The sequence below is a fragment of the Falco peregrinus genome, chromosome 1 (genome assembly GCF_023634155.1).
Source record: "Falco peregrinus isolate bFalPer1 chromosome 1, bFalPer1.pri, whole genome shotgun sequence".
NCBI lineage: Eukaryota > Metazoa > Chordata > Aves > Falconiformes > Falconidae > Falco > Falco peregrinus.
The window spans coordinates 13,167,647-13,185,451 of NC_073721.1; the positions used below are offsets into that span (position 1 = coordinate 13,167,647).

The 17,805-nt window shown below is 42.4% G+C and overlaps 2 protein-coding genes across 14 annotated transcripts in view; one reads left to right on the forward strand and one right to left on the reverse strand.

The window, feature by feature from the left end:
- The first annotated feature begins 386 nt into the window (after positions 1 to 386).
- On the forward strand, positions 387 to 13,274 carry SYT15 (synaptotagmin 15). Its single transcript, XM_055793640.1, has 8 exons — positions 387 to 539; positions 3,748 to 3,946; positions 4,654 to 4,802; positions 5,363 to 5,658; positions 6,486 to 6,656; positions 7,140 to 7,260; positions 9,858 to 10,037; positions 11,311 to 13,274. The coding sequence occupies exons 1-8, from the start codon at positions 533 to 535 to the stop codon at positions 11,445 to 11,447; spliced, it is 1,260 nt and encodes a 419-aa protein (XP_055649615.1). The 5' UTR covers positions 387 to 532; the 3' UTR covers positions 11,448 to 13,274.
- A 1,076-nt stretch (positions 13,275 to 14,350) lies between these two features.
- The window catches only part of SHLD2 (shieldin complex subunit 2), a 41,329-nt gene continuing 37,874 nt past the window's right edge, over positions 14,351 to 17,805 (reverse strand). For 12 of the 13 annotated variants that reach the window (XM_055793633.1, XM_055793637.1, XM_055793638.1 and 9 more), the window contains 2 exons: positions 16,700 to 16,815; positions 14,351 to 16,031 (listed from right to left, as the gene is read on the reverse strand). In XM_055793633.1, the coding sequence (XP_055649608.1) occupies positions 15,835 to 16,031; positions 16,700 to 16,815 (313 nt within the window). In that variant the 3' untranslated portion in view covers positions 14,351 to 15,834. The remainder of the gene's footprint in view (positions 16,032 to 16,699; positions 16,816 to 17,805) is intronic. The other variant, XM_055793639.1, reaches the window with a different exon arrangement.

Consider the following 17,805-nt stretch of genomic DNA (forward strand, 5'->3'; position numbering starts at 1 on the left):
CCACCGCTGCCCTGCGCTGCCTTCCAGGTGGGCTGCCCCGGGGGCTGCCCCTGCCATCACCCCCGGGGCTGCATGTGTCCCTGCCCCGGGGGGTGCCCCTGCCATCACCCCCGGGGCTGCATGTGTCCCTGCCCCGGGGGGTGCCCCTGCCATCAGCCCCAGGGGCTGCATCTGCCCCTGCCATCACCCCCGGGGCTGCATCTGCCCCTTCCCTCGTCCCCGGAGGCTGCATCTGCCCCTGCCCCTTCCATGGTCCCCGGAACTGCCTCTCCCCCTGCCCCCGCCATCCCCCCCGGAGCCGCATCTCCCCCCGCCCCCGCCATCGCCGCCGGGGGTTGCATCTCCCGCGGCCCCGGGGCGGCCCCAGGCCCTCCCCCGGGTGCCCCTTCCCTTCCGCCGCCGGGAACCGGCGCTGCCGTCCCACCGCCCGCCCCGGGCGCGCTCGGCGGGGGCGGGCGGGGAGGGGCTGCCCGCCCCTGGGTAGCGGGGTCGGTGCGCCCACCGCCCGCGGCCGAGCCGTGCCCGAGCAGCCATGGCCGGTAAGTGCCGGGGGCGGGCGGGGAGGGCCGGGCCGGGCCGGGGGGCAGCGGCTCCCACCCGCTCTGCCCCGGGGGGCTGCAGCCCTGTCGCCCTGCAGCCCGCGAGGGGGTGGGGGGCTCGGCCGGGAGTGGGGGACTCGGCCGGGAGTGGGGGGCACGGCCAGCGCAAGGGTCACCCCCGCCCCAGCGCTTGGGTTGGCGCTGGAGATACTCTGAATGTTACAGACCTGAGCGTTCATATAGGGGTGAAAGCTTCTGGGGGACAACTGGCTGGCGGTGACTTCAAAAGGCTCGCTGGAAACTTAAAAAAAAAAAATAATTAAAAAAAGCTTACTAACAGCGTGTTATCAGACTGGAGGATAAAAGGGATCCAGTCCCAAAGGTAACAGGCAATGACCGTCAATGCTTCTCCCTGTGCTGGGATAAGCCTGGTACCCGTTGCCAGCAGACAGCCCCCCAGCGCTGCCCACTTGGAGGTGAAGTGGTCCAGCAGGTCTCTCCCATCTCCAGCTGCCGTGATCCTGTGCCACAGCAGGACACAATACATCAATTTCTCATGACAGCAGGTAGTTATTTAAAAATACACGTATTTTCTCCCTGCACACAATGGTTTCAACTCATTTCATCAGTTGATTTTGTGGCTAGTGCTACATTGTGCCCTAAGCTCCTGGTTCTGTTGCTGATCTAATCAGATAAGATGGACTAAAAGTGAGCCAAAGGCTCCTTACTCTCATTAAATTATAGGTGGCTTTACTGAAATTAGTAAAGCTTCACCTTATATCTACCACTGTGTAAAAATAAAAAAGCAGAACTGGGGCCAATGGCAGTAGGTAGGTCAGGGATATATATTCATCATTGTGCAGCGAAGAAACTGAGTGCATTAAGACCTACCAACGAGGAGACTGGAAACTCCAGGATCGATGTACAGCTGCCGTACTACACATTGCATCGCAGCCCACCTCAGCTTACTGTCCCTGGCGGGAAATGGTGACAAACGGGTTATGGGAGAGCACAGGACAGAGCTGAGAGCACAAAAGACTTGGGAATGGAGAGGACACAAGTGAAACAGAGTTCTGCTGAGCTTGCTTGAAACGTTAACCTTCAAGATGTGTATGTCAGACGGTAAAACCACCAGCCCTGTGAATGTTTGTGGTGTTGGTAGTACACCTGTATGAAGTGAACCATTAATTTCTATTATGTTCATGGGCCTTAAACTGAAGCATTTTTTCTGCATCTGGCCTCCCAGTCTGTAAGAAAACAGCAATCTGGCTGACGAGGTGCTCGAGCATGCCCTGCAATGCGAAGGGGAACAAACCCACGGAATTTCCAGCCTCAGGACTGCGTTTCTTACGTTTCCTCATACTGTGCGTTCTTATGAAAGAAAACCCAGTTACCAGCGTAGCATGACCAGACTTGTCTCTGCATTAATATTAACCCACACCAACGAGGTACTCGTTTCCTGTTCCTCAGAGCCTTGTGCTAATACTATGGTAGCAACAGCCTGGCTAAATGCTGAAAGCAACTCAGCTGACCTACCAGTTGCGGGGACAGCGAAGCGGCCGTCGCTGCGGTCCAGCCATGAGCAGGGCGGCTGCTCCGTGGTGCTGGCAGACACGGCCCATGGGGGACTCACAGGGAAGCAGCCAGCCGATTGCTGCAGAGCGAGCCAGCTAGGCACACCGGGGCGGGGGGAAGCTGCAGAAATAAGTTGGCTCCCGTGACTGTACCAAAAGCAGGAAAATGACATGGGATCAGATAAAGGCCTTTAAGGCAGTACAGCCAGGTTAATTTTGTAACACAAAGTAGTTCCATAAGCATTGTGTAGCTGAAGGACATTTCATATCACTTATTTATTGCTACAAGGCAAAGCTGAAAAAGCTCAGTAACACACGTGTTTGCAACTCTTTTCCTGTATTCTTTATAGCTGTAATCAAACTAAACCGTAATCAAATTAGTTCTGAATTCTTATTCAAAGTTACTACTAGCGCTGACTGATTACTTTGTGCCTGTACTGTCTTTCTTTACTTGTACTATCATATAGAGGCAGCTAACTGCAAGGTATCTACCAAGAATAGACAGAAAAAACAGGGAAAGGAACAAAGCATAATCACGATTATCTCTACCCAAAAGCAGAGAAGAGGAAAAAACCAGTCAGTGCCAGCTGTGAGAGAACACCAGGTCGCTTGGTTGCTTCAGTTTCAGGGGAGCCGTTGGGAGCTGGCAGTGCACGGTGCTCAGCGGATCGGGAGCTGCCTCCCATGGCAGCAGGAAGATGCTTCTACACTGTGGGCTCATCTCCAGACAGAGGATATTCTGGTCAGATCAGTTCTCAGCTGAGACCCAGCCACGTCCCGATGCACCAGTACTAGTTTAGTGGTCGGCCCAGACAGGCTGGGTGTAGTTACTGTGCAGAAGGGGTCTGTGCAGCCTTTTACTCTAGCATACTCGGCAAAGGTGAGAAAACAACAAACTGAGCCCATTAGCAATCATCTGTCCTTATTCTAGTGAGAAATTCTCACAACACAACTCTTCATACTCGTATTAAAGACATTTATTAAATTTTACTAGTGTGAAAAAAACAAACCCCAAATTATACAAGATTTGGTTTTATCCAAAGTAATCAAGATTCAGGAAACAGTGTTTAATGGATGCTTAAGTTTGACTTTCCAGATCAGGAAACACATGCATCCTTAGCAGAAAAACACCCAGAGCTTTGCTTTGTTCCTTGCGCCAGGATCTAGTCTCAAGTCAACACAGACAAATAGTTCTAAGTACAAACCAAACCACAATAATGGTACTTTTTGTATTAGGTGCTCCCAGGTTGATTTTTTTTTTTTTTCTTTTTTCTTCTGTTCTGAAAGCTGTAGCACTTCTGCCCTGCTAAGGTAAATGCTTATGCTGTTGTAAAACAGAAGCCCAAACAACTCCTTGGGTTCTGGGTTCCCCTGTCTACAGTCTCTTCCATTGCAGTCACTGCCAGCGTATTCAGATGAACGCTTTCAAATCTCTCCCTGCCCGTGTCGTACATCTTCAGGTGTTGCATCGTGCTATAACCAAAGACAAAATGTGCATGTGAGCAGAATGTTTCATTTAAAAATAATTTTGGAATGTAAATCAAATCTGTCAGCTTCAATATTCCTGTCTACCCCCAAAGCAGACATAACTTTGATCCTCCTATGAAGCTTTATGTGCTTCTGTGTTTGAACAGAACAAGCACTGGCTGTTGCTGGCGGTGTAATAGGAGCGATCCTTGTAGTTGTTCTCATCGGAACAACTGCGTACCTGCTCTGGAAGAAATTCTGCTGCCTTCTTTACTACGAAAAGCTCACCAGTCCTGTCCAAACGAGAAACGTAAATGCCATTTTGCAGGATCGATCAACTTCTGAAATTCAACTGAAAGGCACAAGGTACTTATTTTTGTTTTGCTTTTAAAATATGCGCTACTGGTAACTTATTTCAACTTGTAAAATCTCAGATGAGGGGGTGGCCTAAATACATGCGTGTACAGAAATAAAGGAGACCCCTAAATTATATGAAGAAAAAAAAAAAAATAATCAGTCACGTTCTGTTTTGTTCCTTTAGGAATATAATACTTTCTTGCATTCTACAAATGCAATTATTATTTCTGATTTATGTAAAAAATAATACATTAAAGTGTAATTGGTGCATGGATAGCTTCATCTGTTACCTAGCCAAATCTGGCTTATGTTCCAGAATTCATTCCTGGTGGTCTTATAACAAAGCATCTGAGAACCAAACAACAGAACTTCAGAAAGGAAACTCTTAGAAAGTTAGTTACTGCAGGGCTTTGGGGCTCCAAATCAAGCAGCTGCAGTTAATTCTTCCTTTCCTTTGAAGGATAAATTCTAAAGGAGAAGAAAGGGAAAAAAAAGTGAGGGGTCTGTCTGAAGAATTAAGATCTGATATATCTTGCTGGACCTTTAGGTATTATACAAATAAAATCACTTGCAAAACAATGGGTATTTCTCTTTTTCTACCTATGCACCTCCGCAGAATTTTTACGAAGCAGTGAGATAAGAACAGTAAAGTTATTACCGTTACTAAGTTTGTTTTCCATATTTAAACCAGAAGAGTCAGTAGCTGTTGTCTTGAGCAGATCCAGAAGCATTATTCCCTTTATCATTCCACCGACACTGCACGGGCGAGACTGGATTAACCTGACTAGCGAAGAACACGTTCAGGACGACGGTGACCCCCGCCTGACGCCTCAGCCCGGGCCACGCTCGTCATTTCACTCTTTGGGTACGGACAGGACTAGTTAAGGGTACTCTTTTGAAGGATTACTCTATCATTATGAAGCATGTTTACGGGGGGCATACCAGACATAGCATTGCACAGTACAAACCCTAAACACTGTATGTGTGTGTGTGTATATATATACATACATATATATATATATATGGATAGGGCCATAACGTAGCCATTCTGGTCCCACTCCCGTGGGACCTTGCACCTCTGGCAGGCAGAGCAATCTCTCCTTCCGTGTTTCGTAAAGGCATGACACGAGCGTAATTCGGGAAGTGTCCAATTGCTGTCCCCACAAACAGCAGTGACCACTTGCAGGGTGCAGCAACGAACGCCTAAAACTACCAAGGTACGGTCACAGGAGTAAGAGCAGAGTGGTGGAGCCTACAACTACTCCTCCAAATCTGAGGGAAAAGGAATTAAAATACAGAGTTCGTGCAAAAATGGATTGTTAATGGAGAGATTAATGTGATTTCCCCTAATACAGCAGTGGTTATAGAAATGCTTGCTAAGGTCTTGAGACTAATCTGAGGGTGCTTGCATTTTATTTCACGAAGCTGGAGCTTACGTCGTGGGGACCATTAACCCAGAGCTGTACAAGTTCCCTGAAGATGAAAGTGAGACGGATTTTCCTGAAGGCAACATTGGCCGCCTCTGGTTCTCCATAGAATATGAACAAGAGTCAGAAAGGCTCCTCGTCTCTCTGATCAAAGCCAGAAAGCTGCAGCCTCCTGCCGATTCCTGTAGTCCCTTTGTGAAAATCTACTTGCTGCCCGATGAAAGAAGCTACTTGCAGTCCAGAACAAAACGCAAAACCCTTAACCCACAGTTTGACGAAAACTTTGTTTTTCAGGTACTTTTCCTTTTGATGAAGCAGAATTTTGTTTGCAAATATTGACTTGTCAAACCACAGTACGTGTTTTGTGAAAATTGATTTTCTACAGACTTCTACCAAGATACAAGTTGTTTCCACTAGAGAGAGGATTTATTAACTGGGGCTTCTGGAGATCCTGGGCTACTGAAGCCTGTGGCTCCAGAGCTGATCCTACCTGTGGTCTACACCAAAGTTGAGGATCCTAAAATTTGCCCTGAGAATGATGAAAGCTCCAGTTTGAACTGTGTCCGAGTAGTACAGCCCAGCAGCTCTAGAAGTCCAGAAGCAACAAATACTGAAGTAATGCTTTCATAGCTTTTAGGTTCCTTGCTGTGGAAGCAGGCCAGAAACCAGAACTCGTGAGCTGGCTGGTGTGCTCTGTGTAGTGCTGTACAGCCAGGAGCGTGGCTCCCTATGTCAAGAGGCTTTCAGCAGGTGTCACAAGACAAAAGCTTTAAAACCAAAAAAGTGTGCGTTTCAGACAATTGACAAATGAACGTTTAAAGATTTCTAAACATCTGTGTCTGGAAGTGAATGCATGATAAAACACTAGATCTGTACGAGGTGAAAACCTGCCAGCTAACTTCACATTTTGCAAATGAACTCGTTCTCTTTCAGCTTGGATCTTCAGACTTCTGCATAGCTAAAGCTTTAGGCGAATTAAGAAAGTGGACTTCAAATAATCGAAGGAAATCTCCACCTACCTTTAAAAACACTTTGAAAAATTCTTCCTTTGAAGTCGTGCTAGAGTAGAAAAGTGTCAGATGTTTTATGATTATTAATATAACCTTCTTTTTCCTGTACAGGTTTCCAGTAAAACGTTGCTCCAAAGGACTCTGAAGTTTTTGGTTTATCATGTTGATAAACAGAAGAAGCACCATCTCCTAGGCCAAGTTATCTTCCCACTGAAAAATGAAACATTAACTGATGACAACAAACTAGTCATATGGAGAGATCTGGAGAAAGAAAACTTGGAGGTATGCAATACCAGGCTGCTTGGCGTTGTGCAACTCCTGTCACCTTACAAGCACTGGAGGGGTACAGCTGAGGCAGAAGTATGTTGTACCAAATACATCAAATGAAAAGTAGTAGATAGACATTTGGAGTCAAGATTCCCATCGTACTGAGCTGCAGATCCATAGCTGTTGTACAGGGGTTATCCAGCCGCTCAGAAGCGGTCACGTGAGTTCAGAGATGGACGCAAGGAAGCTCCCCTTTTGTTATTTCCTTCTGTTTTGAATTAGTAAGAGCAGAAAAAAGCAGAAGAGGCAAGGAAATAGGCGTCACCTGGCAAAGACAGTAATTCAAAGGTTCAGGAAGGCTGATTAATTGGTTCTATCAAATCTCACCACAGCATTAAGCCATTGCAATTCACTCACACGCGTTGGTGTTGCAGAAACCAGCAGTGTGAAGAAAGAGTATTTCAGATACATTTGACAAGTGTTCTTCTTTTTCCAAAGCCTCCTTCAGAGCATGGCGATATCCAGTTCTCCCTCAGCTACAACGACTACCTGGGCCGTCTCACTGTGGTGGTTCTGAGGGCAAGGGGATTACAGCTCCAGGAGGAGAGCCACGGTGTCAGTAAGCGTGATTTCCTCTCTGCTATCAGCTCCAGAATTCCTGTTTTGATTTGCTCCTTCCTCATCTGTCCACCCAGGCTTGCCCTGAGTGACTCTGAAAAGAACAAATAAACATCTGGGTGATTTAATCTGAGTGGAAACAAGCTATGCTTCGTTACTGCGCTAATTAGGTTTTGGTAGCTCAGTTCTGCTATGTTTTGGTTTGGTTTCATAAATGGTTTGTCTCATGTCATCCGTAGCAATTTTTTTTTCTCCTGCTTTTAGTACAGTGAGCAACATCCCTTTGCTGCGCTCCGCTCCAGAGAAGTGCAGCTGCAGGATGACTCCTTAAAATGAACAGCTGTTGGGGAAGAACTGGGAATAAAATTCCCATTTTAGGGCAGCCTGGCTGTTGTTCAAAGGACCATCCATGGCATGGAGTCACAACTTACTGCAGTGGGGTTTTTACTGGTACATTGTGCTCCTGTGTCCTTGGACTTAAATGCTGAGTGTAGAGATTACCTCAAAAGGCTGTTTAAAATCTAAAAGGCTCAAAGCAAAAACAGATGGAAGAACCAAACTTGTGTTTGCATCTGTAGTGATTTTTTTTGGAAGGGCTGTGAAACTAAGCAATATAAACGCAAAATACACCCAGCAATTAAAAAGAGGTTTAGTTCCCTATATACACACGTCAGCTGAGGGTTTTTTTGAGGTGAGTGGGCTGTTACCATGATATTTAACTATAGAAACAACACCCTCCTAAATGAGTAAATCTACATTCATAACATTAGACATAAATTTGCTCTGTTTAGGGCAAAACTTATAAATGAAGAAATGCACAGTAAAATGATGAGAATATAGGGGTAGCTGTATTCTTTAAATAAATACGTATATAAAGCTATAGCTTTACAAGCAGAATCATACACTGTGTACTTGTTGAAAGAGAAATGGATTACAGAATGTATTAGTTTTATAAAACAATTAAGATAAGGATGGCCAGTAAAAAATGACTGCTCTGTGGCAGATGAACAAAATAGCATCGTGAACTAAGAGCATCTAATTTTGCATCATCTCAGCAGCTTTACAAGAGAGGGAGAACACGCTTCTTAATAAGTCATGTCTCTGCCTGCAAGCTGTGAAGTACTGTAGCACAGAGAGCTAGAACTTTCTGTGATTTTTCCTACAAAGGTAATGCTCATCTGCCGTGTTATTTCAGTGCTGGTATACTTGAGGTTATCAGAATAGCAAGAGTCGTGGGCACACTGGAAGGAAGAGCTGCCAGAAGGAGATTCTCCAGAATATACTACTAAGGAGGGGGGGAAGAAAGATTACATAAATTAGGTGTAATTTCCTTTGATAATGCCCTTCAGGTATGATTTGGGGTCCACAGATTCTCTTGAAAATCTGAACAAACTTGAATAAAAAAAGTTTTCTATATTAACAGGGATTACTGCAACACCAACTTTGGTAGAAAATACGCAGTATGGGACAGTAAGGAAATGTTTGTAGATTCAAATTACTGAATCAAATGTATTAAGTAATAAGAAAGTGATGAAAAGTCAGACTTTGTACAAGTAGTTTACATAGTAACTCCTTCTACATATGGCACTCAGGTAGCAACTCTGTCAAAAAAGGCTGTGCTGGTAACCCTGCTCCCTCCAAAACAGTAATGAGAGCCTACTGGACCTGTGGGAATAACAAGGAGACATTAGGAGTCTGTCAGCGCTGTCTGAAGTCCTGACATTTTGGATCATTTTTGCTATACAGATGAACTGTAACGAACCAAATAGCAGGGAGTAATAAACAGTAGCAGCATGGGATCTATTACTGCGCTGTTGGAGAAGAACAAATCCTCAGCCATCAGATTAAGACGAAGTTTCTACATGCTTGGTATTAAATTTTGTAGAAGGGTAGGGAAGAAGTTTCAGGCTGCTTTGGATCTCACTGTCAAAGATCTACTGAATAAGACCCCAATGCAATACAAGCCCCCTTCAGGAAGCAAAGCACAATTTTGTTGTTGTTCCCACACTCACACACCATTTTTGTAGTATTTTCTAGAAAAGCGAGCAGAGATCATTGATCTTTTCCTCAAATTTTCTACAGAATCCCTTACCACAGGGCTAGAAGTCCTTAGTAAAACCATTTGTTTAAGGATTCTTGTCTGACTAGGAGAATCTGTTCCCTTGAAACGTATGCAAGCCAAGCACAGGCTGCAGCTCTGCGACGCGGCTCCTCCCGCACAGCCTCCCTTGTCTTGGATCAATCATGTGACCAAATACATGACATTAGCTACCGACCCAACAAACTAAGCCTTCAAAAAGAGTCTCCATCAGAAGATGAAGGGAAGGTACAGAAATGTAAGATCAAGGATACGGGGTAAGAACACAACTGCTCCTATTAACAAATCTTAAGTTGGAAAGTGCACTGCGAAACTGCACCCCGAGTACTTTGTGTACTCCCTGCTTAATGTTCTGCATTGCCATGCTGCCGTGTACCTTTCACGAGTTGTTGAAGATGTAATTTTGCACCTAATATTGACTCCTGAAAAGCAAGAAATTCTTTAAGCCTTCTCCCAACTGCCTCTGATGTATTTTCTTCATGAGTTTCTTTTTCTCCAAGGTGTGTTTGTCAGAGTCTCACTAATGAACCATAATAAGTTCATCAAAAGTAAAAAGACAGCAGCTGTTCTGGGATCTCCCAATCCAGTGTACAATGAAACCTTCAGTTTCAAGGCACATCAGACAGAGCTGGATACAGCAAGCCTGAGTCTATCGGTGCTGCAGAGTACCAAGGGAGAAAGTAAGCTATACAGATTATTACAATTAAGATGTCATAGAATCTCTTACATGTTACAGACATATTTAAACCTGGGAGGAACTAGTTCCTTTTCAGCAATAATGAGAAAACGGCAAAAAGGTTTGAGGTATTTCACAAGTTGTTTCTTTAAAAAGCTCAACAACTCATTTGCAGTAAGTGTACACCTCTTTCAGAGGCTAAAGATAAATTTAATGGAAGACACGAATAAAGTAACTGTAGGCTAGCCACTGTCAGCCCGAGTACTTTTTTCATTCTGGCCTCCTAAGGGAACAAGCTTGTGACATCACATTCTGTGACCACTTGTGTGTGCAACCCCTGACCTCCCAAACTGAGGCCATTCACTGTTCCTAAGCAAATCTGAAAGAGGAATAGGAGTTCCAATTATCACAGAAAGAAGAAAGAGAGACTGAACACACCCCATTCCCTAGCAGAAAACCTGATGCTTGAGGTTGCCTCTTACTAATTGCCAGTCTATTAAGCAGCTCTGCTTAGAGAAGCAAATCAGAATTCAGTATTCCCACGGCTCACAAGGAAAACATCTTCCCTGCCGTGCAAATATGGTATCAATAGTGAAACGTTAATACCCTTCTTTGGATTCACAAGCTCCTAAAATAATTCTTTTAGGGGAGACTTAGGGCAGGTGCTTTGGCTTTGAGGATTGACAAGAACTAGGATCAGTACTCGAGTCTTTCACCATTTTCACTTGCGACAGCTGAAGGCTTTGCAGACATTCCAAAGCTCCTGTAAGGCAGGTTTCAGGTTATTTCCCCCTTCCACAGCTGAAAAGTTCAGGCACGAAGAAACAACCTGCTCATCGGCCGTGGGTGGGCAGTGGCAGCCCACATGCTGCACCTCCCTGCCACCTCAGAGACTGAACCTATTCTTTCCCAAGCTGGAGCATCATGTGGATCCTGCTAAGGCTGCTGGGGCCCAAACCTGCCCCTGAGGCACAGGGGCTGGGCAGGTACGGATCCGTGTGCCTGGAATGGATTCCGGTTTGGAGGGCAGACAGTAGGGTAGACCAGCCTTGACGCAATGCTCACTAACTGCAGTACTTTTAACTGCTGAAATCTTAGTGCATAGAAACTACAGAACTTGAAATCTGCAGTGAATTCCTCGACTAAAATTTTAGTTTAAAAATTACTTTCGGAACACGTGTTATTTACAGAAATACAAGTTAATATTCTCATTTAGGTAAGGATTTTAGAGAAGCACTCACGGATGTTAATCACCACCTGCTTGCTTTTTTCCCCAGAAACACATCTGCTAGGACGTGTAGTAGTTGGGCCCTTCATGTACACCCGCGGCAAGGAACTAGAACACTGGAATGAAATGATCAGCAAGCCCAAGGAGCTGGTTAAACGATGGCATGCTCTCTGCCACGACAGGTGAAAAGTGCGGCCAAAAAGACAACCTTAACATGGAAAAGCTCTCGCTATCTTTCATAATCTAATGATAGAGTACAAAATCTTTGACCGTTTCACACTCCTAAATAGACAAGAATAAAATAAGTAAATTGCCCAAACACAAATAGAAGACTCAGTCCCTGGCAGGCTGAACTCTTATCTTTCCTCTCTTCAAAATATATTTCCAATTTAATCAATATGCAGCAGAGCAAACAAAACAGGGAGACAAACACGATCTCCCAGTATTAGTTATGACGAAGGATTGGAATTTACTAGTCAAAATGAGTTCTGGGCACAAATGATCACCCATCATGTGGGCAGAGCCCCGAATTACCTAAGAATTGTCAATGGTGACACGAGGCCTAACTGTCCACCGCACTGCATCACCACGGGCAGAGGAGCATCGCCACAAGGGATGGAAGCCCAGTAAATATGCCATAACAGACAAAGCCCAAGAAATGCTGACTGACTACTAAATTTACAGTTTATTCAAAATAGAAGCATTATATTTAGAACCTCTTTTGCATACGGATGGTGGGCAGCACAGTTTATGGATCAAAAGCCTAGAAGCACAAGTTGACATCCCTCAGCGCAGGATTATTTCTTACAACAATTCAGTCAGATGTTCTCAGCCGACCCCAACCTACAACGCTGTGTTGACACTAAAGGAAGAAGCATAAAAGAATTCAGAAATCACAAATGACCGGAGGCTTGCAGGACAGAGTACTCTGAGTAATACAAGGGACCTGTTCCATCCTTATATATTTCTCCCTAAACAAGTCTCTGCTGGAGACAGAGCACTGACCACAAGAACCTTGGGTTCGCCCTAGTACGACCATTCTTACATTGAAAATCCGGTTAGCTTAAGCCCCCCAACATTATGTCTGTTTTAGCAGCAGTTGTCTTTGTTAAGTGAATTACTGTTCTGTAAAATAATTCAGAGCGATTATTTTTAATCAAAATAAATAGGATGTTCTTCTCCTTTTGATTGTTCACTGGGGACCTGAACTCTGTACCTTCCACACCATACAGTCATAAACCAGACACACACAGACTACTGCAGCAAAACATTTTGTACAATTATGTTCCTACAGAACAATAATCTCTGCAGCTGAAATAAAGCTAATACCCTTTCAAACAGGATACAATATTAATTAATTCAATATGTTAAAAAATGAGGCTTCTCTGGGGAGATGAGAACACTTTCCATTTTGATTGTTGTTATCTAAAGAAAATATTACAGGTGAGAATATATCTGAGAGGAACTGCAAGACAAGACTCCACTTCACCTGATCCCCCATTTGAAATGTTACATGGTACTTGCTCTCAGCCCGTCCTGCTAACTGCACCACTGGATCAAAGATAAGCCCAGGCTCGTTACACTTAGCAGGATTTTACAGAACGTTCAGCCCTTGTTGTATCTGTTAAATGAGTAATGCCAGCACCTCCAAACTCAAAGAGCCGTTTTCAAATTTTACTCCTACAAAACCACTGAAAACCTATCTAAGAGGCAACTAATATTTCATCAGGGAAGGAAAACTACATATAAACTCTATTATAACTATATTACCACAATAAAGCAATTTTACCAAATACATTATGTCCTTTTTATGATTATAATCATATCAACAAACATTAAAGATCTTACAAGTAAACTGTTAAGAATGTTTCAGACACTTAGGTTTACTAGCTTGTACAGGAAGATGCATGTAATGTACAGTGTCTATTAACATAAATACCTCTGAAGTGGGAAGTCAGTCACCCATCTGACTTGATGTACAGTATGGTCCAAGTAATAAAACTATGCATTATACTAATGTTGTCTTTTTTCTTTGCACTTCTTATACATTAAAGTGCCAATACTTGCAGTTTGTATGTTTAGTAATTCCAGCTAAAATCATGAAGAATTGTATTTAAATGACTTACCAATGTACTTGACTTTGCTCAAGGTCATTCAAGTGATGTAAGTGAGAAAGGTCCTTTTTGACTTCCTGAACAGGACAGTTATTCCAGTAAAGCAAGAAACGTTATTTGATAAGGAATTATAATACCGTGGTATTAATCGTCACGTAACAGAACAACTTTTTTACCTACTGCCTTTTACAGATCATCTAGCTGGTCTCGTACTTGAGATTAATATCAAGGCGAAGGAGGAGGAATGATTATGAGACCTCTCAGTGCCAACAGTTCTATTCATCTACAAAAATTTTAAGATTTTACCAAGATGCACAGCACAGAAAACCCCCATCCAAAAAATACATACAAGATCATACAAAACGTTGACACCTTCCTCAATACTTCCCATTACCACTGACGAATACAGGAATTTCTAAAGCTCTGCATTAGGTTTAGCATGTAACTTTATGGAAGTACAGCCCTGTCAAATGACAGCGAGCGGCAATTTACCACCACTTTAGAACAGACATGAATAATGGTTACATTCTTGTAGAGAACAGGACCTTGGAGAAGCCCTACCACTACTCAGAGTATTTATATTCCCTTGTGGATCACACTCTACCTTACCTTCTCTCCCAATTAAAATTATACCTACACTAGTCTTTTAGGAAACCTAATGATCACTGCCATCTGCACTACTCTATCCTTCCTCTAAGTGAGGAAATGAGAACAGATGGATGTGATGATTGCTTGCTCCTAATGTAACAGTATACTCTAAAAGCAGCAGCTTGATGAAACTGAAATGATGATTACAGGTGATAAAGGATCAGAAAGCTCCTTCAGGAGAAATCTCTGTGCTAGATGGAGGCACAGAAAGTGAAATGGCTTCCTGCTTGAAAGGCGGGGAGAAAAGCCTGAAGTAGTAGCCACAAGGCAGCAAGACCTAGAAATTTTACACAGAATTACTAAAGTGAAGACAGGAACCAAAGAAACTATAGAATTATGGTAAATTTATTAAAGTTCACATTGAACTACAGTGTCATGTTGCTTGGATTTCAAGAAGGAATACTGTTAAACTATGACTCACAGTGGCTATCTGAGAAATCATGACAAGTGAACGAGGCAGCTGGGTCCCAGTCAGCTGGAGAGACCTTCCCAGAGCATGTGGAACTTGGTGGTAGCCACACACAGCTTACCAATCCAGATAGCATAACTTCCACTTAATGTGGCTTACACATAGTGCTATTCAAACATAATTAAAACCCCAACACTCCCAAACTGGTTTCACATGAGACACAACAGAGTCCACACTAGCCACCAAGAAAGATGGTTATTCAGTTGTAGGAAGCTGCTTCCAGAAAACAGCACATGAAAGCTGTTCAGTCATATTACTTGCATTATCATACATTTGACAACTTGATTTATCAAATTCAGTTTTGAGAACAGCTCTGTTTGAAGCCTGAAGGTAAGTGCAACAGTGTATGGGGAAACCAGTTTCCCTAAATGAGAACAGTGCAGGTAAAGACTTACCAGGCAGCAAACAAGATTCATCCCCTACAGCTTCTACCAGCCTCTGCAAGAGGCACAATTCATATCAGACAAAGATATTTGTCAGAAAAATACTGATCTATATAAATAATTGCATTTGCAGAGTAGTAGTTATGAGACTGTTACTTTATGAAGTCAGGTACAGTCATCATTCACTCAGCTTTACTGTTAAAAATCACTATCAGAATACACTAAGACTTTAAAAAGAATTAAATTTCTAAATCTGATCAAGATGGGAGAAAATTTTGCAGATCAGTGTTAAACTGATTACACTGGCTTAAGGTGATTAAGTTTCTTCACCAGCTTATGCTGGATAAATACTAAACAATAAATACTACAGCAATTAAATAATTTAAAGGGTCCGTGAAAGAACACACCAGTTTAAACCCTCATAAATATGTGCAATACCTTCTCGATACACAAAATTGGATTCAGTGAGACAGTTCTGTTTTACTAAAAGAAAACAATGGCAGCAAAATTGCTAAGGGTAAATGGCAGAAATTCTGCTGTTAAAAAAAGGATGGCAACCACAAAGGCAAAGCGAAAGACATAACCAAGTTACAGAAAGCAATAGAATAAGACAAACAAAAATCTCATAACTAAAATATCATTGAATTGTGGCCGTCTTCCTGCCATATCTGAGAAAAATTCAGTCTCTCAATACTAGTAAACTTTTCTGGGGAGAAAAGGAAAACAGATACCCAGTAAGAGTTTATTATAAAAAATATATGTATAAAAATATCTTTATGAAAATTTCAGTATTACAGCAGCAGTATGTACTATTAGCAGATACTCTATACCAGTCCTTTTGCGTTTTTAGGATGAGTTAAACCCAGAATCCTTTATTGTATTTTTAAAGAGATTTGCTTCCTTCAGCTACTTCAGATTTCTTCTGTTTGCCATCTGTGTGTTCCTATGGTCTCTGTTACTCAGTTATTGCAGAGGTCAATGCTTCCAAGATCAGGATGAAGGTTTAGCAGATGGAAATCTTTTTGCAAAGGATAGCTGTTCTCATCTAGCACAAAATGGCTCCTAATTTCCAACAAATAGGATGCTTCTGTATCTGCTAGCAGCAAATGACACAGATCTGCTACTATCGTGCTGTAGGTTATATCTGAAGACGGCACTGCAAAAGATAGAACAATCCAATTTACTCTTTATTTTCACAGTAGCACCTAACGTTCCAGTTTTACCTCCATGAAAGCTACACTAAATTACTGAAAGTGTAGTTCAACATCTGAATGTCAGTTTTGGTTTTAACAAATTTTTTAAAAACACTGCACTAAGACTCTCTCATTAAATTAACACCTGTGAATCATGTAAAACACTTCAAGTCAAAAAAAAAAAAAAAAGTGTATCAAGGGAAGCCTATCCGGAACACTGCTCAGTTATTTACATCATGAGAGCCTGTCAGCTATTTCCAAAAACTGCTAAGACACCCTATTCTGCATATAAGCAATCCATTTGCTTACTGAATACTTAGTTATATAGCAAAATAAATGTTCATGCCATCTCATCTCTTGTTGCTACCTCAACTCTGAACTTCTGAGTTTGTTGGACAGCAACTGAAGTGTTCTGAGGTGTTTTTTTGGGGTTTTTTTCTGGCTTTGTGTTGTTACTGTTTTTTGTTTGTTGTTTTGTGTTGGGTTTTTTTTAAAGTCTCATGCAATATAAGCAATCATCATATTTCCAGAACAATCTCATCCCAGTTCTCAATTGTCAATAATTAAAAATCTTACTCCCATTGTGAACTGTGCTGCCTGTTTCTATCAGAAGTAATTCATGAAACAGTACCTACTAATCTGTTCAGCCAGTCTGCAGGAATACTGAGGAAGATTTTTTCCATCAACTCAGACGCCACATGAACATAAATTTCATAACCTCCATCTTCTACTGTCATCACAGCAGGTCTAGATCAGAAAACAAAAGACTTGAAAGTTAGCTGCTATGGTTTTTTGATTGAAGCAAAATTTCTGAAAGTAATACAACGTAATATCACCCTCCAACCTAACACCAAGAACTAGAAAATCTATGCACTCATCTCTGTCAAGTCTCTGGAGTTGGAATGAGTTTGAGATATATTCTGAAGTCACTACTCAATGTTAAAGTAACTTCTAAAGCTATCAAGTAAGTCTTACTTTCAGACAACTGCAGAAAACCATGCCTTAGTGGCCTTTTCCAGGAAGACAGCGAGAACTGTGCTATTATGAAATTAGTGTTATGTCATTTATGGCCTTGAACTTTAAATATACGAAGTATAAATGTTAATATGTAAGCATATGTACCTAGAAATATACAATGGGTACATAAAGATGGAAAGGCAAAATAGGGAGACAAGCTTCGGTGCATCACTTGGAATTGTATCATCTGTATCAACATCACCTAATACTGTCTGTCTTAAAACACCACTTCATAGCCACTACATAATACCAAGATAGTATTCCTTGTACTATGATTAATATCAAATGTTTCACATACTGCTAAAAAAGTAATAATCCCTCCTTCCTGGAAACTATCTTCTACACAGAATATTGCCAATAGTATTCCTATTGGGTTTGAAACGAACCTGTTAGGGACTGCTGTCCCACAAGCACTGGTCTTTCCAAATTTTGCTGTTTCACGTGATTCAAAAGTGATACTGGGTAACAAGCAATTGGTACGAAGTGATCTTTTCTAGACAGGTATTCCCTACATTTCAAGTATTTGTCTTTCCAACCTGTCATTATTAGGGGAACAATGAAAAAGGCGTGGCATTAAGTCCTTGCTATTTGTTTTGCAACGTTTCTGTGAGATGATACCTTAGCAGTCCTCTACAGCGATGTTCAGCAGGTGGTTTCTGCTTGCTTTCAAGCTTCTGAGTGATTTTACTAAGTCTAATCATTTATACAGCTGATGCAGCT

Coding starts and splice junctions, on each gene's coding strand:
- SYT15 (XM_055793640.1), top strand. Junction 3,947..4,653: donor ATTCAACTGAAAGGCACAAG/GTACTTATTTTT, acceptor TGTTGTCTTGAG/CAGATCCAGAAGCATTATTC. Junction 5,659..6,485: donor ACGAAAACTTTGTTTTTCAG/GTACTTTTCCTT, acceptor TTTCCTGTACAG/GTTTCCAGTAAAACGTTGCT.